The sequence below is a fragment of the Nannospalax galili genome, unplaced genomic scaffold (genome assembly GCF_000622305.1).
Source record: "Nannospalax galili isolate Female #2095 unplaced genomic scaffold, S.galili_v1.0 scaffold405, whole genome shotgun sequence".
NCBI classification, from domain to species: domain Eukaryota; kingdom Metazoa; phylum Chordata; class Mammalia; order Rodentia; family Spalacidae; genus Nannospalax; species Nannospalax galili.
The window spans coordinates 670,486-692,265 of NW_008354532.1; the positions used below are offsets into that span (position 1 = coordinate 670,486).

Below are 21,780 nucleotides of genomic sequence, written 5' to 3' on the forward strand. Positions count from 1 at the left end.
GGGAGGGAGGGGAGAGGAAGGAAAGAAGGAAGGAAGGAAGGAAGGTAGGTTGGTTGTCAGTTCAAGAAAAGATTCTTCGAATTGAATTCTAGAAGGACTGCATCATCCTAAATTAAGAAGAACTGAGCGGGTAACATTATTCCCAGATACATTTGCAGAAGCGTAGATATTCATGGAATTCTCAATAAGTCAAAGCGAAAGAAATCCACTAAGTAAGCCTAAAAATGTCCATTCATTTCCCACCTTTGTGTGTGTGTGTGTGTGTGATGACACCTCATTATGTAGACCAGGCTGGCCTTGAACTCACAGAGATCCACCTGCTTCTGTCTTAGAGTGCTGGGATTAAAGGTGTATGCATCACATGCCTTCACTTAAAAAAAATCACTTTAGAGTTTCACAGTTTCATTAGAGAGGAAACACATACGAGGTGTCATTATGTAAAAAGCAGGGATATGAATCCAGGGTTACTGAACCCCTGGTGCTTCCCAGGTTACATCAATTGGGGGGGGGTGAGCAGCCATTCGGTTTCTTCAAAGACAAGCAGAAAAGCTTGAGTGAGAGGTACATAAAATACTGATCCAAATTTCTAGCAGTTTATAAACTTCGTTTTAATTGGTAAAATCTGCTGGTAGGGAATTTAATAATGTTCAAAGTCTTCTTTTTTTTATTGTTCTGATTTACCTTTTTAAAAGAATGGGAATGGCACTGCCCTTTAAAGTGAAATTATATGGATAGGTACAACCTAGTTGTCTCAATATTTCTGCAAATGATACATGGTAACTACAAACTCACCTTCAAAATCTCTTCAACACAATGGACTTCATTGGAGTAGGTCTGCTGAAAATGAAAAGAAGGGAAAGCTTAATTAAAACAAACTCCACAACAGTAACAGTAGGAGTGAGAATGACTGTAGGTACAGGTGTTGATGAGAACAGGCGGGTTCACTTCTGGACCTACGTTTTACTATCTGAGGACCAGCAACTTTGCACATTGGATGAATGAGACCAGAGATTCATCTGACTTCATTTTGGGGGAAAGTATGAGAAAACAGTAACCTGGACATTAGGTTGAAAATGACCCGTGGATATTTTGTATGTCAAACAAACAGTGAGGGCTTGGGGACATAGCTCAGCAACAGAGAGCACTTGTCTAGCATGTGTGAACTCTGCTGAAGAATGAAGGGAGAAGGGTAAGAGAAGAATGAGTGGGGGAAGGGGGAAGAGAAGTGAAGGAAGGGAAGAGACAGGGAGGGAGGAAGGGAGGGAGGGATACATTAGTATACCTAGGAGGATACCAGATGTAGCAAAAACAGAGGGAAAAGAGAAAAACAGGTACCACAGTCTGCTACTTCTAACAATATCCGATGATGAGCCAAGTTAAAAGAACACAGTGATCATTTGAACACTAGTGTGTTCACAGGAAGGAAGCCAAACAAAGTCCAATCAAGGATGCCTCCTCTTTGTTATTTTTAAAAACTCATTTTAAAGTAAAAAAAAAGTCTCTTAACAGGCAACCTACAGAAAAGGAAAAAAATCTTTACCACCTATCTCTCTGACAGAGGGTTAATATCTAAAATATACAAAGAACTCAAAAACATGTCAAAACAACAATAACAACAAACAACTGCAGGAGAGGAAGTGCCAGGCTTAAGCACAGGCTGCACTAGAGAACACAGCTTCCGCTTTGAAAGCGCAGCCCGTGCTTCTGCAAAATAGCCAACCTACAATCTGCCCGGATGAGGATATCTATCAGGAAGCGACATACCAACTTATGGGACACTAGGGGCAGGGGGAGAGGTATATAAGGCTTGCACTTCCCAGTAATAAACAAGTCTGCAGCACCTCACCTAGTGCCTGCTCTCACCAGACTCCCGGTGTCTGTGTGTTGACTCTGCGCCTCTCACCCCCACCTTGGCCAGAACCCTCGTTCCCTGCAGTCCCTCGTGGGCTGGACCCACGAGGAAACCTGCAACAAACAACCCAATTTTTAAAGAATGGGCTAGGAGCTGAACTGGGAATCCTCAAAAGATGAAATGCAAAGGGCTAAGAAATATTTAAGAAAATGTTCAACATCTTTAGTCATCAGGGAAATGCAAATTAAAACCACTTTGAGATTTCATCTTACCACATTCAGAATGGCTAAGATCCAAAAAGCAAACAAGGATCAATGCTGGCAAGGAAGTGGAGAAAGGGGAACTTTTACCCACTGCTGATGGAGTGCTAAGTGGTGTAGCCACTATGGAAATCAGTGTGGAGATGCCTCAAAAAGCTAGAAACTGGGGCTGGAGAGATGGCTCAGCGGTTAAGAGCACTGACTGCTCTTGCAGAATACCCGGCTTTGATTCCCAGCACCCACATGGCAGCTAACAAACAACTGTCTGTAACTCCAGTCCCAGGGGATCAGACACCCTCTTTTGACCTCTGTGGGCACTGCATGACATGGGTGCACTTACACACATGCAGGCAATATACTCATACACATAAAATAATAAAATTTAAAAAGCTAGAAACTCTATATCCTAAAACACAGATATCTGTTCATCCACGTTCATTGCTTCCCTTTTTACAATAGCCAGGACATGGAAACAACCTAGGTGTCCATCAACTGATGAATGGATAATAAAAGCATGGTACATTTATATAATGAAATATTATTCAGCTGTCAAAAATGAAATTATGAAATTCACATGTAAATGGATGGAACTGGAAACAACCAGTCAGTGAGGTAACCCGGACCCAGAAAGACAAACATCATGTATCTCTCATAGCTGAATGTTAGCTTTGAATAGCAGACTTCCACTTTTTGAAGCTGTCAATCAGAGTTCCCAAAGACCTTCCAACAATACTGACCACTGCCTCTGCTCTATACCATAAGACCCTATTGCTGAAGACACTAGAAAAAAACAAAGCAATACCAAGCTAGTACTGACTTCAAAGCTTCATCTCTACTGGCTGGCCTTCATAATGTTGGAAGATGCTATGCATGCTACCAGAAGAAAGAACTAATCATTAACCTTACCCAGCTGTGACTCCTGCATGCTCAACAACTGCTCTGGCAAGATATTAACCTCTGGTTCAATGAATATTATGAATATTATGGGAGTAACCAACCACTTTCTAATCGGATTTAAGGTTTACTTCTTAAGACAGAGCCTGATATCATGCCTAGGTATCTGTGGCTAGACAGGTCACAGGTCATAGGGGAAAGCCTAATACTATCATTCTGCTAAATAGGCACAATATTAAAGTGACTCCTGATGACTTACTGTTCTACCCATAGATTAAGGCATCTCTCAACTCTCGCCTCAGAAGCTTCCTTATGCAGCAGATTGTGATTAACACAGAAAGTGAAAACTGTTCAATGTGCAGAGAATAAGAGGCTGTAGAGCAGTTACCCCTGAATAGGACACCCATGTCAAACTTTTGCCTCCCAAGACACAGAGATCACTGCAGAAGATGGGGGCAGAAAGACTGTAAGAGCCAGAGGTGGTGGATGACCACAGGGAAACAAGTTTTCCAGACAGCTGGTCAGTTACTCATATGAACTCACAGGATGTGACAGCATGAGCAAGTCCCAGATAAACTCAAGCCGAACAAAATCCCAGCACAGACGTGGAGAAGTGGGTAAGAAAACCCAACCCTACCTGAGGAAGTATTGGCAACCAATGGCTGCTTGGAAGAGAGTCAGTCTCCTTTTAGGGTGAGACTCTTTGTAGGTTAACCAGGCTCCACACCAAAAGACATTTGGGGGGACACAAACTTGACTGGTAGGCCGGGCATGATGGCGCATGCCTTTAATCCCAGCCCTTGAGAAGCAGAGGCAGGTGGATTTTTGTGAGCTCAAGGCCAGCCTGGCTACATAGTGAGTTCCAGGACAGCTGGGGCTACAAGGAGACCCTGTCTCAAAAAGACAAACAAACAAACAAACAAAAAACAACTCATGCACACACATAAATAAAAAAGAGTACATGAAATTGGGCAGGAAGTAACAAAGGAGGTTGCAAATAGGGGAGGGAATTTAAAAACAATCAAAACACATTGTATAAAATTCTCAAAAATTCAATTTAAAAAGGAAAGAAAAAAGAGTCTCTTACTTCCATTGGAAATTTTTCCTTCTACAAGAATGCACATACCCACATGCATACATATCTGTATGTGCATAAACGACAACATGGAGGTGGGGAGATGAGCGACCTCAATCAAAGCTCTACTATGTCACCCCCTCCACGTCCAGCTTAACAAAAAGTGGCAGAGCAGCAGCAGAGCTGCCAGTATCACCACTGTACAGAGTTCAGGAAATGCCAGTCTACAACCATTTTAATTACAAAGAAAATAGAAAAAGTCAATCTAAAACATTCTTTCTGCACTATAGACCTGGAATACATCCTACTACTCTACAGCTTTCAATGGAATGGCAACTTCTGTTCTGTGTCAATCCTCAGCCACGCAGCATGGACTATGTACAGCAGGTGCCATGCAGTGCACAACTTAGCCATTGACAGTGTCACGATGAAGACGCTCTCCTTCCTTCTGGTCAGCTAGTAGGTAGATGCAAAAGAGTCTCTCCCCCACAACTGAAAAGTGTGATGTAATGAAACACTGGTTGCTAATTCACCATTGAAGTTTTATCAACTCACCATTTTTGTCTCGTTCCAATTTAAAGAATAATGAAAACAAGATGTTAAGTGCAATCTGACCACCCTAGGTATATGTTCAAAACATATAAATTAGCCTGAAAATGACTTTATAGACACTTTTGGAGCTTGTTATTTCTGAAGCAGGGCCAGGAAGTTCAGAGGTATAACCAAAAAGAACCAAGGCTATCCTTGCTCCACTGTACCCATCAACCCCATCCTCAGATGCTCCACATATCAACAACTAGTTTTCCCTTTTCAAAACCATTAACAGATTTCAAAAACTATATCAAACATTAGTGCCACGTCTTAGCACAAATGTCAGACACAAAAACGAATGCTGCTTTCATCTAAAAGCAAATATAGCTATATGTCAGGATTTCAATCTTTTCATGCATTGTTAGAAAAAGTAGCAATTAGAAGTTGAAAACACAGAACAGAGACCATGACTGCACTGGCTCTGGACAACAGTCCCCTCCTCCTCCCTGGAGTTGGAATAAGGCGTCCAGTCCCCTCCATTCCCTGGAGCTGGGATTTTGGGTAGTGCAGGGGTGGAGGGTTCCAGACAAAGCACCTGGCAATCAATGAAAATGGTGAAGCACACTACGATAAGGACCAGCAAGTTTACCCACTGTTTCCCAAAGACCAAATGAGATCAGATAGCTACTCTCTAAGATCTATTTTCCTTAGAAATAATTTCATACTTAGATTTAAAAACTGATTAAAATCCTAAAATGACAACCTTGTTATTCTGCCTTCCCAATGACAGCGTCTGGTTTTCTTTCCTAACCTCACCCATACACCATGAACTGCTTCAGAGCAGGTTACAAAGTTAGAGCACATATCCTTTCTCCCTAATCCTATGTGCACCAGACTTTGAACCTTTGAACCTATATATAAAAGAAAGTGCTGAGGGGCTGGGGATGTGGCTCAGTGGTAGAGCATTCGCCTACCAAACATAAGGATCAGGGTTCAATTCCCCAGTACGATAACAAAAAGGGGCTGATGGCAGAGGTAAAGGCACTTGCTGCCAAGTTGGATGACCCTGTGTTCCATCCTCGAAATCTATATAGTGGAAGGAGAGACTCCCACAAGTTGTTCTCTGACCTCTACATGTGCACCATAGTACACACATGCATGTACACACACGCACACACACACACACTCACACACCTGAATAAGTGTAAACACATTAAATACAGAAATTTTAAAAAAAGAGGCTACAAGATAGTATAGTACAATTCTGATATTCCATCCACCTAAAAATTCACATCTCTACTCATCTCTCCGCCCAAATCAGAAAACAAACTAGAAAATTTAGTATTTCAGGAGCATTTGAGGACAGGCTACCTGCCTTATTTAATAAAGTAAAACCTGGCACCTCCAAGTCTGCCACTGAAAGCAAACTCCCCAAAAGAGAGGAGTGTCTGAGCAAACCAGTGTACAATAATCCCTTTCTAGAATCCACATTCCCCCCAGGGCTGCAGCTGAGTGCTGTCACCCCGGCTGAGCACAGCCAAGCTCGCCCACTAAATACTGGCCAAAGATGAACAATCAGGCCTGGCCAAGGGACTCTGCAGCATAGCTGAGACTCAAGGGCAGACTTTAAAAGACTTCTTATAGAACACAAGATAATAAAAAGAAGAGTACACACCAAGAATCAAGATGGAAGCCACAGTCCCCACACCCCTCCGCCCCCCAGTGTGCAGAGGCTAACTCCCTAATCTCGCTCTTATCACCTCACTCACATCGAGGTTCCTAGAGTGGTTGTGCTCCCACCATCATGCCTCTCTATCTCACTTCACAAGTAGATCCTATACAGAGACCAATGTCCCAGCAGACTTACTTCCCTACTGGGAAGTAACAATGAAATAACCCTACTCTATTAAGAACAAAACACAGCACCTACTTATTGAATGCATATTATACTTGACACTGCATTACACTCAACATACTATTATTTCCTCCATTTGATACCATCAATTATAAAATTGATCACTAGCTTGGCATGGGCAAGGCCATTTCACTAAATGAACCCATCAACCATAAGATAATACACATCCCTATTACAGACTTTAAGATCAATTCAAACATCTCAGGGAATGGTGTACAATGCTCAATTTCATTCTCATATCAACTTTTGTGGCAGGCAGTTTTTACAACAGGCAGATGAAAATTGTGTGCCATACATGGTCTCACAAAAACTCTGAAAGGGATGAGTCTGGCTTCAGGATCCTGTCAAACTGGCTTCCCAAAACTTCAACATTTTGTACCCGAGACGAACATGTCAACATCTGAGGAAGGGCTGTGCTTCCAGCTCTCCTGTGCATGACCAAAACCACTTGTGAAAGAGCACTGTTTTTCATTTCCTTATACAAGCAGCAAAGTTGCAGTTCAGAATTCACATTTTGCTGCTTTCCTACTTCCTCCCAGTGCTTCAGACCAGAAAAGGCAGAAGCCTGGCCTTGGTCTCAGCTCTCACCTCTTGGAATGACGCCGTGTGCCAATACCAAAATGAAGTATGTTCACAGAAGTCTACGCATTGCACTTTGTGCTTTAGTAAGCTACAAAGAGCTGAAGGAACACCTCACCATAGAGACTGTGAGGCTCTTACAATGCGAGGTTTGAAGTCTCTTGAGTTTAAACAGAGCAGCATTTTTATAATCATACTATTCTTGAAAAGGCTTACCAGGAAACTGGGGGACACAAAGGTTGTAAACACTGAAGAAGGAGCCAAAAGATCCTGAATTCAGCATGGTTCTACTGAAGACCCATCCTGTGATCTTGGATAAGATTCATATCTTTGGGACTATTTCCTCATTGTGATAAGGGATAATATTGCCACCCTAACCACTTCACAGGGCCAATATAAAGTCAAGTGCCAAAACAGGGAACTTTAAAAACTATCAAAAGGAATCAGCATGTGGAAAACACAGTGCCAACATGAACTATCAAAGCATTCTTCAATAGTGTCACTGTTTAAAAGGAAATTCTAAATCTATGGAAAGTTTAATTTTTTTTTTATTTTTTTATTTTTTTGGTCTTTTTGAGACAGGGTCTCCCTGTGGCCTCAGCTGTCCTGGAACTCACTATGTAGACCAGGCTGGCCTTGAATTCACAGAGATCCGCCTGCCTCTGCCTCCTGAGTGCTGGGATTAAAGGTGTGTGTCACCACACCCGGCTAAAAGTTTAATTTTTTAAAATATTAACAAACACAAATGTCTGTTACTTTCCTTCAAATGGGTTGCTGTTCAGACTCTGCTTGCTATCTATTCACTGTTCATCTACCCACAACTAGCTAGACAAGTTCCTACTACTGGCTCAGCCTTCAGGTCGCAGATGAAAAACTCAGCCCTTGGAAACACTCCCTACTGCTGCCCAGGCTGTCAAGGTGTTCTTGAGGCTGCTCCCACATATGTCTGCCAGCACTGACCCCCAGACCTAGCTGTCTATATTCTACTACTGTATGACCTCTCCCCCAGATGTCTACACTGTCACTGTGTGACCCCCACAGCTGTCCACACAGTCTCTTAACCATCTCTGCTTCTTCTAGGTTACAAGTTTCACAAAAGCAGGGTAGAGTACCTGACCTGACCACATGTTTCCTACCATACATAAATGTCATTCATAAGCATTTGTTGGATGTTTTCAGTCTTTACCCTTTGAATGTGAAAATCGTTTTCTAATTTTCAGGGCTTTAGAGATGCAGCAGACATTGTAGGCTCTTTGAATTAGAAATCAACATCTGAACAGAGTCCTTGAAAATATACTCTTATCTTACCTTGTTTTCTAATCAGAAACACTGAGACTACTGTGAGAAAAAAAATTTCCCATATCAGATTGACAACCAAAAGACTGACAATACTTCATCTGTGAGACACATGAGAGGTAACAGTCTTTTGAATACTGAAGGTGGCAGAAGGACAAAGTGGCAAAAACAAAACAAAACAGAATTAAAAACCCTCCAGGCATCAATTTGGCAATGTCTATGGCATATTGTGTGTGTGTGTGTGTGTGTGTGTGTGTGTGTGTGTGTGTTCACCTGTTCATGTGCATGTGGAGGCCAAAGGTCAATGTCAGGTGTCTTCCTCCATTGTTCCCTGAACCTAAGCACTCACATTAGGCTGGCTGGCAGACCATACCCTGAAATCTACCTGTCTCTGTGTCCCCCCCAAACACTGGGGTTATAGATATGTGCTACTACACCCAGCTTTTATGTGGGTGCTGAGGATCCTAACACAGGTCCTCAGGTTTAGACATTAAGCATTTTAACCACTAAATCATCTCCCCTCCTCTAAGTTACCAAATTCTAGTTACATGTGTTCTTTGACTTGTAGCCCTGATTCTCACATATTTAAAGTAACATGTTTACAAGGTTTCACTTCAGTTTGCAAATGGCTAGACACTGCAATCAAAATGTCTAACTACAGGTAATTGACTAAGAAAATTATGGAATACACTCCCTCTGAAGAAATACCTATGAAAAAGAACAATGAACAGTTGTGTGTTGATTTGGGGGCAATATTCTAGCTATAGTAAGTAGGAGGGAAATTAATAAGGTGTATTATGTCAGAATTTACATAAATGAAAGTGTCGGTAAGAATAGATCATGTGTTTAGAGCTGCTTATTTTATACATAGAATACCACTGAGAATAATGCACACACACAAAAAATCCATCAATTTCTTCTAGAAAGAACTAGGGGACTAGGAAATAAAGTAGGGAGAAGATTTCCATTTTGTACCTTTTTCTTTTTTAACTTTTAAATTCTGAACTATTAAACGCACCACTTAGTCATTTAATTTTTCACAAAGTGCAGCCAACAATCTCCAGCCTTCCTCTATGGACCTGTTGTCCTCCCAAACTCCTGTCTGTATTCTTCCCAGCAGTCCCCAGTGCCCTGCACTGACCACCCAGAGTACAGCACTAAATTGCTACTTAAAGATTCAGTCACGGGGCTGGAGAGATGGCTCAGCGGTTAAGAACACTGGCTGTTCTTGCAGAAGACCCGGTTGGAATCCCACTACCCACATGGCAGCTAACAACTGTCTGTAACTCCAGTCCTCAGTCCCAGGGGATCAAACAGCCTCTTCTGCCCTCCGTGGGCATTGCATGACACAGGTGCGCTTACATACATGCAGGCAATACACACATACACATACTGAAAATAAATAAAATTTAAAAAAAAAGATTCGGAGTCACCTCCACTGCAGGCTTGGTCCATGTTGTACTTACTGGCCCTCAGAAAGTACATTAGGGGCCTAGCCCCTATCAGCTCTTACTCTCCAAACCAAATTGGAAAGTCCTTGAGAAAGAAGCATTTTTGTTGTTGTTGTTGTTTTGTTATTCTTTTATGAGTTAAATACTGACCAAGAGACTGAGGATATTCCACAGAAGTATGAGGACCTGAGTTAGAGTCTCCAGAACCCACAAAAATTAGGCACAGTAATACAGGTATGTAATCCCAGAGCTCTTAACATAGGATGGGAGGGCAGACAGGAGAATCCCAGGAAGCCTGAGGCCAACGACCCTGGCACACAGAGAACAAAAGAGACCCTGCCCCAAACTAGGGGGAAGGCAAGGTCCCCCATCCAAGGCTGTTTCTGACATACGCTCTGTGACACCTGTGTGTCCTCACCCGACACATACACTCAAACATGCATGTATCTCATTTACACATACACACAAGAAATAATAAATACTGAATGAACATATCTGAAATATACAAAGCCTAGAATGATTGTTATGAGGAAGAAATGTAACAATGCATGTTAGAGTTTGTGCCATACAATGCAATTATATGAAAACACCACAATCATTGCTTCTTAGAGAGATTAGAGAAGGAAACCAAAAAGCCTGACTGAACAAGGCTTGACATAACATTAATTGTATTCTATGAATAAGCAGGGCATTACCTACATAGTGAAGCCAATTCCAAGAATATGTTCACACTGCCTGGGTGTGCCTCCTTGGCTGGAAGAGGTATAAAGGTGCTGGTGGCATGACTTCAGCAGCACTATGACCTCTGGGCAACTGTCTAAATGGCAGCCTCCACACTCAAAACTTCAGGATAAGGGTTTCTGAGGTTCCTGATAGATGTACAGGCATGCTTACTGCCTAAATTAACACACACACACACACACACACACACACACAAAGAGGAAAAAAAAAACCAAGAGTGTTTTGAGTCTGTTAATATAGAAGGAGAGTTACTGAACTGGAAAACAGTAACTGTCTGTATCCTAGACAGTTTTACTTAAAAGTACATTATTGCTGGACATGGTGACACATGCCTTTGATCCTAGCACTTGGGAGGCAGAGGCAGGTAGATATCGGTGAGATTCAGGGCAGCTAGGGCTACATGAGACCCTGTCTCAAAAAAAAAAAAAAAAAAAAAAAGAAGTGATTATATTTAAGCTGCATTTAACTGTTAAATTCTTCCTTTAAAGTGGTTTGGATTTTGTTTGTCTTTTAAAAATATTTTATTTATTATTTTTATGTGTTTGAGTGTTTTGCCTGCATGTATATAAGTGCACCACATGAATGCAATACCCACAGAGGCCAGAAGAGGGTATCAGAGCCCCTAGAACTGGAGTTACAGATGATTGTTAGCCACCATGTAGGTGCTAGGAATCAAACTGGGGTCCTCTCGAAGAACACCAAGTGTTCTTAACTGGTGAGCCATCTCTCTGGTCCCTTGTTTGTCTTTTTATTTTTATTTTTTGGTGGGGGGGTGTCTTTTGAGACAGAATCTCCTTGTACCCTAGCTGGCCTGGAACTTGCTATGCAGACCAGGCTGACCTCAGTCTCACAGAGATCTGCCTACTTCTGCTTCCTGAGTGCTTGGATTAGTTTGAGCCATTGTGCCTGTATCCCATTAAAGATTATTAATGGGACTGGACAGCTGTCTCAGTTAACAGAGCTTACGGCTCTTATACAGGACCCAAGTTCATTTCCCAGCACCCATGTCAAGCAGTTCACAACTGCCTGTAACTCCAGCTCCAGGGCATTGATGTGCTCTTCTGGTCTTCAGGACAATGGCACTCACATGCACAAACCCACATATAGACACACACATACACACAAATAATTTTTTAAAACATTTAAAATAAAAATCAGTAATCATGTTTCATCTCCTTACAACTATTTCCAAAGAATAGAAAGGTTTTCCTTTAATTTTTCAATTACACTGATTTGTGTACACTGTATGTATGTGGGTGGGTATCCGCATACAACCGTATGCCTGTGGAGGTCGGAGGACAACTTGCAGGTGTTGTTTCTCTTCTTCAACCATGCAGGTCCAAAGAATTGAACTCAGGTCATCAGGCTTGGCAGCAAGCACCTTTACCCAATGAGTCATCTCACTAGCCCCCAAATAGTGAAAAGTTTTTTAACATCTTTTTGGAACTGGGGATTGAAGCATGCTAAATACATATTCAATCACTGAGCTACATTCCCAGCCCTTGTATCACATCTTACAAATGGTAAGCACACATGCATGCACACACACACACACACACACACACACACACACATGCGCACGCACACATGCACGCACACAAACTATTCACATCCCTCCCTAAGCACCTCTTTTTAACATCAAGCTGTCAGGAATGAAGATTAATATGCATTCATTTCACCGTACACTATTTACAGAAATCTCTGTGCTGATAAAAGATTATCAAAATACTGAGGAGCTGCTCTTGGTGGCACCTGTCTGCAATCCCAGCTCCCAGGAGGCCAAGGCCAGTCTAAACTACACAGCAAAACACTGCATCTACAAATTTTTAAAACTTAACAAAATAAAAAGTGAACCTATAGGTCACCTGCCATTATTTTTTAAATATTTTATTTTTTTTATTTTATGTGTATAAGTATAGTGTCTGCATGTATGTAAGTGCATCCATGTCATGCAATGACCTTGGAGGTCAGAAGATGTCAAATTCCCCTGGAACTGGAGTTACAGATGGTTGTTAGCCACCACGTGGGTGCTGGGAATTGAACCTGGGTCCTCTGCAAGAGCAAGTGCTCTTAACCACTGAGCCATCTCTCTAGCCTTCACTTGCCATTATTAATCTCCCAACAAAAACTTATTGTGGGAAGATCAGGCAATTCTCCTTAGGGAGAATCTGAAAGAGAGGAAGTAAGTGTTCAACATGGATACCTGAAACACAAACATCACCAGTCCTTTTCTGGAAGTTTTCCCTCTTCTCCACTCCAAGCACATTCAGCTCTGAGCTGTAGCCTTGGTACTGTCATCTGTCTCCTCCAGACTAGTTTCCCAGAGGCAAGAACTGGGGCTTTGTCCCTTCTGTGTCCTCTAACTCTTCCTGTACTGTTGGACCAAAGAAAACAGGTACTTGATGGCTGTGAAATGAATGAGTCTATAGTCACCTCTCAAAGTGTAGAAGCATCAGCTAATTATCATTGAAGAGTTATTTTTTCCTTGGAAGCAGTACCTGTATTTAGAAAGTTCTAGAACACTTCACCAAACTCCATTTTTTAAAGTGTTTTTGAGACAGGGACTCTTGGTCACCCCAGGGTCTCCCGATTGGCTGTTATTTTTTTAATACAGGATTTTTTTAAAAGTTATACCTATTTTAACTACAGTCCATCCATATCCATCCATCCATCCATCATCCATCAATCACCCATCTCCTAGTCAGATATTTTCACTTACAGGAGGAGTTATCTAAATGTAGTTTAAGAACATAAATCTCAAAAAAAAAAAAAAAAAAGAACATGAATCTCTCAGCAAATTTTCAGTGACAGTTAACTTGAGATCTCTGGGTTGAGGATACAACAGTGGAGCAGTACACTCAGGTAGAGCAAAGGAAGTGTGTGTGTGTACCCTTGAGACAGGGGCTCAAAGAATCCTCCAGGATACATACTAAGAGAGAAAACACTAACAGTCTGTAGATGTGCTGGCACCCCACTTCATTGAATCAAGGAAAACCCACAGACCTATGTTTTAAAATGTGTATTTTTAGGTAAACAACTCTTCTATGCAGAAACCATAACACCTCCTTGTCTGACTTTTACCAACTAAAGCAAAAACAGGCTAAAAATGATAGGGAGGAATACCCTAAAATATTACTGAAACTTACAAACTCTTACAAGAAGAAGTCTTTTGAAATACTAGTCTTTAAGGATCAGTAAGTGCAATTAGACAGTTTAGTATTCCTTTTTAGTCATTTATTTTGATCATACAAGTGAAGTCATTTACTCTAATTAGTGTCATGAAGAGGATTTATTTTTCCAAAGCATATGAAAATATTGTAAAATCTCAATTTGTATTAATTGAACTACTTTTAACATACTGAAAATTCTGTTCAGATCTCTGTTAAAAAGAAAGTATCATTTATAATTATGAAACATAGGGTTCTGATTCTTGAGATCTAGTTTAAATAAGAACATGTAGTGAGTAACTGCTCTCTACATATAGAATTGTAAACACTCATTTGGTACAAATATATAAAAGTGCTGGTTTCACTAATTTCAGTATTATTTTATTTCCTGAGATGGTACATTTCTAATTTCCTTTGATAATGTTTACAAGGTTTATTACACACAAAACTGCCTATTGGGGCTGGAGAGATGGCTGGGTGGTTAAGAGCACTGGCTGCTCCTACAGAGGACCTGGGTTCAGTTCCTGGCATCTACATAGTAGTTAACAACTGTCTGCAACTCTATTTCTAGGGGATCTGACACCCTCTTCTGACTTCCAAGGGTACTGCACAACATGGGTGCACTTACATACATGCAGACAAAACACTCATACATAAAATAAAAATAAAATAATAAACAGCACTTTATATGCAGTTATAAACAGTTGCTTATATGGAAAACTATTTTTAGCATTTATCATTCAGTAAAATATGTCAACTAGTCAACTTCTTGGTACAGAACTTAAGAAGTTAGGCTATACTTGAGATATGTTTAGATTCACTTAGAAACCAAGTACCTGGATGGAAAAAAAAAAAGGTAAAAACCAAACAACACCCTATTTTTTATTATTATTTACTTATTTATTTTTAGTTTGTATGTATGAGTGTTTTACTTGCATATATGGAAATGTAGTCGTGAGTGCAGTGCCCATGGAGGCCAGAAGAGGGTGTCAGATCCCCTGGAAAAGAAGTTACAGACAGTTGTTAGCTTTCATGTGGGCGCTGGGAATCAAACCTGGGTCCTCTGCAAGAGCCATCTCTCCAGCACAACACCCTACTATTTAGGGTGTGTTTTATCTCAGTTACCAACTTCCTAACTACTGACTGTGACTACTTCAAATAATAAAGGGAGGCAAAGATCCCCAATGGTCTAAGCCTATGAAATACTGTGCTTTTGATAAAAAAAATTGCAGGAGACACAGTGATGTCTACTGTGGGTATAGCAACCATGAAGATTTACTGAGACTGGCTAAGAAGGCATTACATAAATAAAATAAAATAATAGAATAAAATAAAATAACAACTCTAGACATTCCACTCCAGTGATTCTTTTTTAAAATGACCAAGTGTTTTCAAATAGCCTAAACTATATGATCTATTGTTCCTTCCAAAACCCAATTTTACTTACTAAAATGTCTTTAGAATATATAGGAAAGGTTGTTTTATTGCTTTGAGTGGGAACGTCAATTTTGCAAATCATAAGTACCTGTTCAACCAGAATACACCACTGCAGCAGGTGTGAACCACAGTGGGATGTGTTGTCACTGCGCATAATACACTACCTCTATCCTACCCACACATATGCCCAGATACACATGCACACATTCTGTGTCCCTTCCTAGTCCTATCTCTCACAAATCATATTAATGGATAGCTCTGATGTAAAACAATAGTTCTAAATTACTTTGTCAACCGTGACAGGATTTATAGACTTAAACCTGCATTATTGCTCCCTTGTTAAGAGTACCTGTCTATCAAATTTAAGTGGCAAACAGTATTTGGAAACCATGTCTAATTCTGTGTTTCACAGGGTGCTTAAACCATTTTTTCATAGCTGAGTATAAGCTAAGGCTGTAGAGGCATCAGGAAGAAAGGGAGGGGGACTTTCCACCAGTTTCTGGATGAGGTTGAAAGAAACTGAAGTCATAGGAATAAGATAACCATTTAATCCATGCTTTGTCAGGAAGGACGTAAAGATTTTATCCTGGGCTTGTTCCTGCAGTAATCACAACGTCTCCTTCAGGCTAGTGTTGGCTGGCTGTCTCCTGGCATCAATTATTTTCAAAAACAAAAAGCAGAATCCAGTATAAAGAAGGAAAGAAAAAATTACTGCAGTGGTAGGCCAGAGGCACAAATACTCTGAGGAAACAAACAGCTTCAAACTCCTCTGGGGATTACAGGTACTATAACACACACAGGAGCAGGGAAGTAGGAAAAGACAGCCTTGCCCTCTATATCTTAAACCTGAACAAATAAAATGGTTACTGTATAGAAAAACCCTTATCCATAAAGTATCACTTATTTATTATCAGCCTTGTCTAGCATGCATGCACAAGGCCCCGGGTTCAATCTCCAACACACAAAAAGGAAGAAAAGAAAGGTCACAATAATTTATTATCAGAATATTACGAATGGTTACAGTCATTTATTTAAGCCTAGCAATGAGTACTGAAATTTAAAAAAACTATTCTGCTTCTGTTATAATGGCTCATGATTATATCTCAGTTATTTTGGAAGTTAAGACTGAGATTTGTGAAATCCAGCCCAACTTGGGTTACACAGCAAGATCCTACCTCAAAGAAGGGAGGGAGGAAAAGAAAAAGGGGGGGGGGAGAAGGAGGAAAAATGAGCAATCACACTGAATCTAGAAAGACTTAATCTTTTCTTGCCTTATCTTTGTATACAAATCTGTCCTAGAACAGAGCAACTGCTTGAGACTTCAGCAAAGTTCATCTGATATCACTAATTTATTGACCTGATCAAAAATGAAAATATACTTAGTAGCAAAGTTTTGAATAAATACTTACGTTACTCAATAGTATTTAAATAAATACAAAAAGCAAGATAAAGGGTCAGATATGGAAGAGCACTCAGGACTATCTCCACAGGTCCAAGGTCAGCCCTGTTACATAGCAAAACCCTGTCTCAAAAAACAAAGCTAAACAACAAAGGAGGAAGAACTTGTGGTGGCACAGCTAAGGGGGCGGAGACAGGAAGAGCAGGAAGGCCTGCCTGGGCTATACTTTGCTGGGCATGGTAGCACTTGCCTTTAATCCTAGCACTTCAAAGGCAAAGGCAGGTGGATTTCTGTGAGGTCAAGGCCAGTCTGGTCTACATACCAAGTTCCAGGGCTACATAGTAAGAAAAAAATAAAAATAAAAATAAAAAAGGTGGGGAGGGGCTAGATACAACACTAGCTGCTCTTGTAGAGAACAGGTTGGGTTCCCAGCACCCACACGGAGGCTACCAACCATCTGTGACTCCAGTTCCAGGGGTTCTGATGCTCTTTTCTGGCCTCTGTGGGCATCACACACACACTGCACTTACATACATGCAGGCAAAACACTCATACACACAAAATAAAAATTTATTTAAAAATTTTCTTAAGGGAGGATTTGTTTCAAACTAGTATTTATGACAAAGAAATTACTTACAAAACAAATGTACTCTAAAGTTTTTCTGACTGTATGGCATTCACTACAATTTTAACTTTTTAACATTTTTTTATTATTATTATTTTTACATGCAATGCCTGAGGAGGCCAGAACAAGGTCAGAACAAGGCCAGAACAAGGATCCCCTGGAAATGGAGTTACTGATGGTTGTTACAGAACCTGGGTTCTTTGCAAGGGCAACAAGTGCTTTTAACCCACAGCCATCGCTTGAGCCCTAACTACAATTTTAAAAGTTAGAGAACAGGCCAGCGTGGTGGCACACACCTTTAATCCCAGCACTTGGAAGGCAGACGCAAGTGAATCTCTTAAGTTCAAGGCCACCCTGGTCTATATAGGGAGTTCCAGGCCAGCTGGGGCTAAAGGGAGACCCTGTCTCAAACAAACAAAGAAACATACAAAAAGTTAGAGAACAGGTTTGTCCATATTTTGGAACCATAAAGCAGCCAGTAGCTCCACTCAAACCCTTTTTCTTTCATGGCTCTATCCTGTCTGTTCTCCACAGGAGGCATACACTGTGATCCTTGGACTCTGATCTCCAGAGTTCTAGACCCTGGACTCCAGCGCTGTGGGTGTTTGAAGGCAGTCAGAACAACCACATGGTGTGCACTACCAGTGTTCTTACATTTACTCTCTCTTGTTTCTACCTTTCCTTCTAATGCTTTTCCAGAATACAGAATCTAGAAGCCAGAGAAGAGAAAATATGGGAAACAGGAAACCATTCTAACAGTAATAACAAAAACAGCAGCCTTTAGAAGATGGGAGGGTCAACCTAGAAGTTAACTGTCTTAGTTATACACAATCCAACAGTATTCCTCAAGACAATTTCAGACACCTGGCGCATAGCCCACAGGAAAACACTTGTGGAGTGCACTACACTTCCTTCCTGATAGGGAAATTACACTACCAGCTGGGAGGGTGAAGGGGGACATGTGCCATTAAAAAGACTTGCTTACGGTTCTTTCCATTTGAATTCTTTAATTGATTTAGTGTAATCAGCTCCATGAAGTCACAAGAATATCTTCTGCCATGCTGCACTGGAAGAAGAGTACTGCAAATAATTCTGGACACATTCAGATCAACTCCTGGGCAGGTAAGCTTTTTAGTAAACTTTTAAGAGTCATCTAAATGTCAAATAGTTAGTTTTGCAATAAAGATCATTGCAAAAGATCCCAATCCTTTTGTAAAATGAGACACAGCAGCTGATATTTTTTCCTGGACTTAACTTAGAACACTGTTGAAAGAGAGAGAGAGAGAAAGAAAGAAGGGAGGAAGGGAGAGGTTCCCAGGTATAGTCTTTAAAAAAAAGAGGTGTGGAGAGATGGCTCAGTGGTTAAGAGCACTGACTGCTCTTGTAGAGGACCCAGGTTCGATTCCCAGCACCCACATGGCAGCTACAAACTGTCCTTAACTCCAGTTCCAGGGGAATCTGAAGCCCTCTTCTGACCTCCACGGCATCGGACTACAAGGGTGCACTCACATACATGCAGGCAATACACTCATACAAATAAATATTTAAAAAAGAAAGAAAGAAGAGAGGAAAGAAAGAGAGAGAGAGAGAGAGAGAAAGAAAGAAAGAAAGAAAGAAAGAAAGAAAGAAAGAAAGAAAGAAAGAAAGAAAATAAGAAAAGGCCAGGTCTTAATTCCAGCACTGAGAAGAGGCAGGTGGCTCTCTGAGTTTGAGGCCAGCCTGGGCTACTAGGGCTACATAATAAGGCTCAAAAAAAGGAACTTTGTGGAAGACTTGAGACACTAGAAAACTATACTGCCTCTGAGCTTCCAATTCACAATGTGCTTCCTACTAAAAAAAGCCAAAACATCTACCTGCATTCAAGTAAATCAAGGAAAATGTGCAACATGACTTGAGAATTCTCTCTCCCTTTTGATTTTTTTCCCCCTTTTTGGTCAATTTCACTAGAGTTTAACCTTAAAGTAAACAAATACTATATTCTAAGAATGAAAAATGAAAACTATCATCTTTTCTTATTAGCTTTATTCATCACACAAATTTACATTCTAGACACACACAAATGAGGTGACCACAAACAATGCTGAAAAAGAGCAGTGAGAAATGCAAAGCCAAAGGCCAAGGATGCTGGTCTGCACCGCTGCCTGCACTGAAGCAAGAGCGCTCTGAAACATCTGTTCCCAGACATGAAAAGCAGCATTGGCCCTTAAATCTTGTGGAGGCTCCCCGACCTTCTAATTTAAGACTTGAATTCTATGTATTTGCTTAAAAAAAAAAAAACAAAACAAAAAAAAAACTAATAAGATCTTCGAAAGAATGCAAGCATACACACTATCAATGTTTTGTCTTTTAAATGATCTGTATCTTCAATTTCTAGCTTTACAACAGTTGTTAAATCATTTACAAAGTCAGGACCAGAATTTGAAAGATGAAGGAAAAATCTTTAGTGATAAGGAATTATTAAACATTTATGCTCTTTATTTCCATAAAATATATTACCAAAATATTTTGTAGCCAGGCAAGCAGTGCACTCCTGCGAACCCAGCATTAGGAAGCAGAGGCAGGAGTATAGCCCAAGTTTGAGGCTAGCCTGAGAAACACAGCTAGACAATGTTTCAAAACAACAAATACAGGCCATCACTTTCTACAAATACAAAACGACAGCATACTTTCTCTACAGTTACTCTTACATAAGAAAGAGAGGCTCCAGAATCCAAACTAACAACCACGAGAATCTCAAGAGGTATTCCAAGTCTCTTGTGGCAGCCAAAAAGAAAAAGGAAAGAAGAAAGTCACAGTGCACCACCTGTTTGTTACCTATCAAGTATACACAAAGGGAGGGGACGTGGGAGGGGCAGAATGCCTGTAGCTGGATAGCTTATTTACCTACTTTATAGTCATGCACAAAGCAGACTAAACCAGAAGGTACTCTGATCTCTTGCACAGAAAGGAGAAACAGTGTAAGACCCAGCACTGTCTTACTCTACTACCCTCTATCTACCTTACTTGGTCTTCCCCGCCTGCGTCTCAGTTGGCTACTTCCTGTGGGGCAGCCTGAACACTGGGGCAGTGGGGCACTTACCTCAGTGAGCATGTCTTAATGCCTTCCTACATGGCAAAAAAGCTTCCCTGTCTCCATACATGCCCTTGCCAGTCCTACTCAATGCCACTAGGTTACTGTCCTTGGTGTTGACGGCTGCAATGGCGGCCCTGACAGGAAGAACTTTGCATGTCTTCCCTGGTACGGAGCCATAAGAAGCTGCGAGTGCTCCCGGGCACAACTCCCCTGGCTCTGCTCCTAAAAATGCTCTCTCAAGTACACCGTTGCTTAGCAATATTTGCCTTCCCCCTGTACATTTGAAATTGGCAACATCTGTCCCTTTGGCAATTTTGACTCATGCAAAGTACCACGTGCATGTTTTAAAAACATACAGCTTCACAAATGGGCAGTCTTTCCTACCTCCCTTCCTCCAGCAAAACCAGGACTCCAATATGCTTGCTCTATGCTTTGCTTTCAAGGACAGCATAAAGAATCTGCAGAGTTTAAAGCAGCTGATAGCACAAAAGGAAAATATTTAAGCTACCAGTGGGAGTTCCTATTAAACTCCACATAATAAGTAGTGTACCTGTACAATTACACCTGAGGATGTGTCTGAAACAAAATCTCATTTAGTTAACAATTTCCTTTAGAACAAATTCTGTCCTGTGGTATTATGTGTATACACATGTCATCAGTGAGACAAAAGTGCGCCAGTTCATAAACACAATGCTCTTCCTCCATCTTCCCCTGCTTTCTCTTTCTTTTTCCTTGCCAGTTGGCTGATGGTCTATTTAACACTAAAGTTCCCTATAGCAGTGAAATTCCATACATAAGACAAAAGCTACATTAAAAACAGCTTATATGAAATAGTCCAACTCTTCATAATATTTGGCCTTTATTGGGTACACCGAGGGACAAGTGAAAAATCAGAGTCATAAAAAGAATAAAATTCTAAGAACTGAACTATGCTCTGTGTATTCAAACTGGCATGTGAACATCTTTGTTCCAGGATTAAACAAATTAGGCTACAGTTTTCTTTTTAGCTTAAGCCAATCCAATTTCGACATATTAGGAACACACATTTTCAAAGCAATTGTGCAGGAACCACATTCCAGCTACAGAGAGAAGGCTGACCCTGTGTTCTCAAGTCTACCTGAACACTTGCAGAAGCACAAAAATCTGGGTGACACTTGTTACCACTGGAAATGCACCCAGCAGGCCCTGACTATGCACTGAACAATGCCCCGGAAATCCCACAGCATGCATTCATTTACAATCTTGCTTCAACATAAACAAATTCAACACTCTAAGATCCACTTCCTGTGAAGTTGTGCTTATTGAACTTTGTGGGGAAAACACGAGCAGACTTTACAAATTCGGAGAGTCTTAGAAATCTCAGATGTCTGTCAAGGTCATCTGCAGAAGTTCCATCTGCATAGGCTAGTGCTGATAAGCAAGATTCTACAGGCATTCACGCTTCCAGTCCCGGCTCTGCCTATGAAAGTTTAAAGATGGTGCTCA

At 40.9% G+C, this 21,780-nt stretch overlaps 1 protein-coding gene across 4 annotated transcripts in view; it reads right to left on the reverse strand.

Moving 5' to 3' along the window:
- Aff1 (AF4/FMR2 family member 1) overlaps positions 1–21,780 on the reverse strand; it is a 136,843-nt gene that overhangs the window by 58,406 nt on the left and 56,657 nt on the right. For 3 of the 4 annotated variants that reach the window (XM_008851746.3, XM_029555306.1, XM_029555305.1), the window contains one exon: positions 793–837. In XM_008851746.3, coding sequence (XP_008849968.1) covers positions 793–837 — 45 coding nt within the window. The remainder of the gene's footprint in view (positions 1–792; positions 838–21,780) is intronic. The other variant, XM_029555304.1, reaches the window with a different exon arrangement.